Source organism: Rattus norvegicus, chromosome 4 (assembly GCF_021556685.1).
Source record: "Rattus norvegicus strain SHRSP/BbbUtx chromosome 4, alternate assembly SHRSP_T2T, whole genome shotgun sequence".
In the NCBI taxonomy this organism is placed as follows: Eukaryota; Metazoa; Chordata; class Mammalia; order Rodentia; family Muridae; genus Rattus; species Rattus norvegicus.
Window position 1 is genome coordinate 46834691 of NC_141537.1, and position 6479 is coordinate 46841169.

The 6479-nt window shown below is 36.9% G+C and overlaps 1 protein-coding gene across 1 annotated transcript in view; it reads left to right on the forward strand.

Annotated features, from left to right (window-relative positions):
- Positions 1-5949, forward strand: part of Capza2 (capping actin protein of muscle Z-line subunit alpha 2) — a 35885-nt gene extending 29936 nt beyond the window's left edge. The window contains 2 exon segments of the mRNA NM_001009180.3: positions 4180-4242; positions 4419-5949. Coding sequence (NP_001009180.1) covers positions 4180-4242; positions 4419-4559 — 204 coding nt within the window. The 3' untranslated portion in view covers positions 4560-5949.
- The last annotated feature ends 530 nt before the right edge of the window (positions 5950-6479 follow it).

Consider the following 6479-nt stretch of genomic DNA (forward strand, 5'->3'; position numbering starts at 1 on the left):
CAGAGCCTGACAAATACAGAGTTGGCTCTCAGCCACCCATTGAACTGAGCATGGCGTCTCCAATGGAGGAGTTAGATAAAAGACTGAAGGAGCTAAATAAGAAGAACAGCAGTATTAACCAACCAGACTCCCCCAGAGCTCCCAGGGACTAAACTACCATACCAAGAGTATACATGGAAGGACCTATGGCTCCAGCTGCATATGTAGCAAAAGATGTTCTTGTTGGGCATCAGTGGGAGGCCCTTGGTCCTGTGAAGGTTCGATGCCCCAGCATAGGGGAATGACAGGGTGGTGAGATGGGTGGGATTTGGGGGGGGGGGGCTCATAGAAGCAGGGGGAGATAGGGTGTTTCTGGAGGGGAAACCAGGAAAGGAGATAATATTAGAAATTTAAATTAAAACATATTCAGTAAAGCATAAAAAATGTCAAAATAAAAAGTGGTAATTCACATTCAATTCATGCTTCTAAACTGTAAACCTTGAGAGTACTGTGGTTTTGCAGCAGGCGTTACCACTCTTTTCTGACATGATGGATTTGACATTTCAGATGACTAACCATTTACTAGTTTGTTGGTACTAGCTTTTCTATTTAATAGTTTTGATCATTGTCTTCTGTAATGGTTTTAGTTCCTTTTTTTTGCCCAGTAATATTCCATTTTGTGGTTATATACCTTCATCCACCTACCAGTTACCATAGCTATTTTGTTCTCTAGATTGTTTTGAACATTCATGTACTATTTTTGTGTAGACCTTTTAATTTTTTGTTGTACATAAGAATGGTTGTTATATATAGGAATGATTTATGTGGTATGTTTAGTATTTTGAATTACTGTCATCTTGTTTCCCAAAGTGTCTACTATTTTAGAGTTTTAATAGCAGCTAATGAAGGCTCTATATTATCTATATCCTTACTAGAAGCTGGTTTGATTGCTGCCCTTTGTCTGTAGTTTATCTGCTCCAATGATAAAACACCAGACCAAAAAGCAACCTGGAGAGGAAAGAGTTTATTTTGTCTCATATTTTATAGTCTTTCCATCTTAGTTACTTTTCTGTGGCCGTGATAAAACGCCATGACCTAGGCAACTGATAGAAGAGTTTACGTGGTGTTTACAGTTGCAGAGGGATAGGATTCCATCCCTCATGACAGAAGGCAGCAGGCACGGTAGGGATGGCCCTGGAATAGCAGCTGAGAGGACACATTAATGTACCAATAGGGAGCGAAAAGCACACTAGTATGATACCTGTCCGTTGAGACCTCAGAGCCCACTGCCAGTGATACACTTCTTCCAGCAAGAACATACCTCCTAATCTTCTCCAAACAACCTCCAATTAGGGACCAAGTACTCGAATATGAGCCTGTGAGGGCCATTCTTATTAAAACCACCACACCATCATTTAGAGAATCCAAGGCAGGAATTTAAAGCCATAATTGGAACTGAAGCAGAGACCATGGAATGACTCCTACTTACTTGCTTCCATGGTTTCCCCAGCTTGTTTTTTTTTTTTTTTTTTTATTTATCTCAGAAACACGTGCCCAGGGTACTGCACACAGTGGACAGGTCTCTCCCACATTAGTCTAGATAATCAAGAAAATGCCCCAGAGACATGTTCAGGGGCTGATGTGATAGACGCAGTTCTCAGTTGAGTTCCCTCTTCCCCAGTTGACCCTAGTCGTGTCGTATCAAGTCTGTTTTTCCATCTGATACATAGGTTGATCCTTGTAGTGTTCTTATTGGCCGTTTTCTTTTTAGGGTTTAGGGGGTTAATGTATGTTCAAATTCATTGCCTTCTTTTTTCTTTCTTCTTTTTTTTTTTTTGTAAATTTAGTTGCTTTTATTTTTGTGTTTGTTTTGCTGGTATGTACAACGTGTTGTACATTGTGCCCATAGAGGCCAGAAGGGGGCCTTGGATCCCCTGGAACTGGCGCTACAAATGGTTGTTGAGCTACCATATGTGTGTTGGGACTAGAACCCACATCCTCTGGGTGGCCAAGCAGAGCCATCTCTCTCAGCCCTATTGCCAAATTCTTAACTGCTTATTTGTTCTTTTACTATATTCTAGATATGTGTCTGGGATCATGTAATTTATGAATCACTTCTTTTTTTTCTTTTTTTCTTTTTTTTTAATTTTCTTTTTGTTTTTCGAGACAGAGTTTCTCTGTATAACCTCCCTGGTTGTCCTAGAACTCGCTTTGTAGACCAGGTTGACCTTGAACTCACAGAGACCTTTCTGCCTTTGTCTCCCAAATGATGGGATTAAAGGCAGGTGCCATTATACCTGGCTCTGTTTTCACCTTTCTGTGTGATGTCTTTCTAACTTTCTCATGGAGTCAGTTGCAGAACAAAGCCACTGTATTCATTTATTTCTTCTATGTGTGCTTTTTATTATTGAAATAGATAGAAACCAAAGCCTAAAACAACAAGGTCATGAAGATAAGTCCATGACTTTATACCTAACTTTTAAACAATACTATATATTTTAAAGTTCTTCAAATACAGGTAATTTTGTATTTGAATTTTATTTCTTCCTTAAAGTTCTTTCAATATTCTTTAAATTGTATTTACATTTATTTTCTTGTCGATTTTTTTTTACTCCAAATATACTAACAGTGTAATTAGCAGTGACATTTCCCTATAGACATTTGTACTTGTATACAAAAGTACTAGTATATTGTAAATATTAGTTTTACAGAGGCATTGGCTTTAAAATATATTTGCTACCACCAAAGGAGGAAAATAACACCTTTTTATCATGGGTTCTTCTGATCCTCTAACTCCTGTCTTAGCCTCCCCTACATTGGGGTTGTGGGTATGGTTACCTCCTTTTTTAAAAAACACTTTCATTATTAAGTAATTTCTACTTTTAATGTCACACGATATTCTCCCAAATTTGCTAGTCACAGCAACTTATCTGTACTTCTAAGTGCTGTTATGTCCCTGAAGTTAAGCACCATTTTCAATTATTACTTGTTCTATTAATAGTATAACAAAGACACATCATTGAGGAATTTGCTATTATGGAAAACTTGATTGTAAGGGGTTTGTGCAAAAACTCAGGCTAGTGTTAAATAAGTTAGTCATAGTGATTAAACATGCTTAGAGAATTTTACAGTAATATTTTATTTTAAAACATATATATCTATTGATACCTGATTATCTGGATTTTTTTTCTTGGGCTCCCATCAGCTCCCCAGTCCTTATGAGCTCATTTGAAAGAATTCTGATGACAGACAGGGTAGTGTACTCCACCAAGTGAAGTGGAAGAGGGCTCTCTAGGGAAAGAGACTGACCTGGGGCATACCTTGGGGAGGTAAGAACGGATGGACAACTGAGGGAGTGGCCATCCTCATTTTCTTCAGTGTCCCACTTTATATCACTGTTAGCAAAACAACTTTAACCATTTGTTTTAAAAATGTTTGCAGTAAATTTACATCATGTTTAAAATATGCTCTTCCTAATTGTTTGGGTTTTAAAAGTCATCATGCTAAGTATTAGGCAGTAAATGTTTAGTATTATATTGGCAAAGGTACTGATGAACTGGGAATCTATATATAACATAATTAGGTTTTTTTCTCTGTATGTTATTAAAAATCTCGCTTAATAAAATAAATGCTGAGACTAAGCTTGTTCTTTGGACACAGAATATAATCAATCTTATAATTTTCTTTTTAAAGTGTGCATGTGTTTGTGTGTGCCTGCCTGCGTCTGCATGAAGGTATACATGGGTGTGGATACCCAAAGAAGGTTTTAGCTACCTCAGAGCTAGAATTAATGGTGTTTGTGACTTAATTCCTAGGATTTATTTTCAGGACAGGTCTCCTTATGTAGCTTTGGCTGTCTTGGAACTCACTGTGTAGATCAAGGTGACCTCAAACTCATAGAGATCCATCTGTTTTTGCCTCTGCGCCCCAAGTGCTAGGATCAAAGGCATGCATCACCAAGCCTAGGCTAGCTGCAGTAAGAACACGTAAGCTTCGAGCTGTCTCTCCAGCACACAGTTGTCTTCTTTGCTTAATACACTTTTTTAATCGGTACAATTTATTAAATTTTAAAAATAGTGGGTTTGTGGTAGTAAAATGCTTTTCTAACATGTACAAGTCTCTTAGTTCAATCCCAGCACTGGAGAAAAAAAATAATTAAAAAATATAGAGGTTTAATTTTTTTTTTCACTTTTATTTCAGAATGAGGTGCAAACAGCAAAAGAATTTATAAAGATTGTAGAAGCTGCAGAAAATGAATACCAGGTATAGTTTTCTAAAGTACCTGTGTTCAGTGGGGGCTGATACTTAATTTTGGTAGCTATTTAAGTCCATTTTTTGGCAGTGAAATGGGCTGCTTAAAGAATATTCTGAAACTATCCTGCATTGTAAGTAGTTGTTTCCTTGATTTACTTTAAATGTCTAACCACTGTTTTTTGTAGACTGCCATCAGTGAGAACTATCAGACAATGTCGGACACTACCTTCAAAGCCTTACGTCGACAGTTGCCAGTGACACGTACTAAGATCGACTGGAACAAGATCCTTAGCTACAAGATTGGCAAAGAGATGCAGAATGCATAAATGAAAATTGCATGAGCAGATTGTTTTAGTGTCTTCGCGTTACAAAAATTATTGCAAAAGTATTCTGAGCTGTCAGCTGCCCAGTGAGGTGGGCTGTTGCATCTAAGATCACTGTAATTAAGTAGTGTGGTTAGAGCACAGAGCTTAGCTAATAACCTTGTTCCATTTCCTTTGTTCAGAGGGTTGGACATGAGTTTAGATCAGTATCTTACTCTGTTCCTCCTTTCCAAGTATCTCTCTTTCTCTCTTTCTCTCTCTCTCTCTCTCTCTCTGTTCCTTTTCCTACAGTGAAGAGGTGATCCCTCTGGGTCATGTCTAAAGGATTTTAAATATCTCAAAAGTATCTTATTTACTGTAACCCTGAAATTGTCTCTGGCCTGTAAAAAGGGCAACTTCTGATGTGACCGCAGGTATTTTTAGTGGAGTCAGTAGTGGACACTCTAGTTAAGGTGGTTGATGGACTTAGCCATACATGCTGCTAAAGAAATTGTCTACCTTTTCCTTTCACCTCTTCTGGCGTGGGAGATGGAGACTAGAGGGCGAGCATTTTCTACACCAGTCACGTTTAAACCTTCTCAGTAAGGTTATTTAGCTAGCTTAGTGTCTAACTAAACTTTTTTAAAACAAGGCCAAGGTCTGTTGCTGTTTTGAGATTCTGAAATTAAATGAGAATACTTATTTCAGAAATGCATTTAATGCTTTTTTCTTGTGACAGTTATGCAAATTAGCTTGAATTCCATATGTTCCTGAGTTATTTTTATCACAAAGCCACAAGTGTATTATAAGGCAGATTGTAATATATATATAATCCTGAACTCATGAACATGTCTCAGCTGATTCTCCCTCCCCTTGGATTGAAAACTGAATTTTATTGTGACATTAAAATGGCAAAATTTGGTATTTATTTGAGTAAAAAAAAAATCATCAGTGAATCATACACTATTTTAAAATACTTTCTTTGTATATTGTCATTCTTAACAAGTTGTAAATTAGAAAATTTGGGAGTCCACATGGTATGCAACTGCATCTTTTGTTTTCCATTTTCCTATGCATCGTAAGCATGTGTGTAATACGTTAAATATATCTCCTGACACCACAGGAATTCGAGCCTCGGTGAACGTCGGCATTTACTATAAAGGAGTTGGTGGATTTGTGGTTTCATTCAGTAGTTTTGCTGCTTATGCTCGAGTGGAATCCATTTCTCACATACTCCTGCAGACATCTGGGCCTGGAATTTTTTTTTAAACACCACTTTTACTATGTATAATAAAATATTTCATTAGCTTGAATTGTATAGATTTTTAAAAATTCAATGAGAGCATGTTGTTTAATTTCTTTTTAAAATCACTGTTGGGCTTTGAAAGCATTGCAAATATATGACATTGTGACAGTTTTGGCTAATTTTCTCTTTAGTTTTTAAGTCTTGGAATTAAGATTTCTAAAGAAAATGAACTGATAACATTAATTCTCTGTCTAGATTTTTAAAACACGTACTTTAATTTTGATGATTCTGAAGTAAATACTAGATAAAGAACCTATTGGCTAAGTCGTATGCGTTGGGCTAGCTAGCATGGGTTTATATCCATGGCAGCCAATTATTTTAGCTCTTAATTTTCTAGAGTCTAGATATAACTTTTCAAAATGTATGCAACTTTTTAAATTGGCATGTGAAAAATGAAATTATTCCACTAATTCAGTCATGCCAAAACAGTGATTGTACAATTTTAGAGTCTTAATATTTTGTTTCTATGAGAGAAGAATGAAACTATGGAATACCTAAAGCTCAGGGGTAGTTTTAATAGGAACTATAGTGGCTGGTCTAGTGCAGGCTGAGTAAGATGACATCCAGGAGCCCGGAGAATAAGAGTGAACTTGGGATGCTACTACAGTAGTCTAGGTGGAAGAAAATGCTGGCTTGGA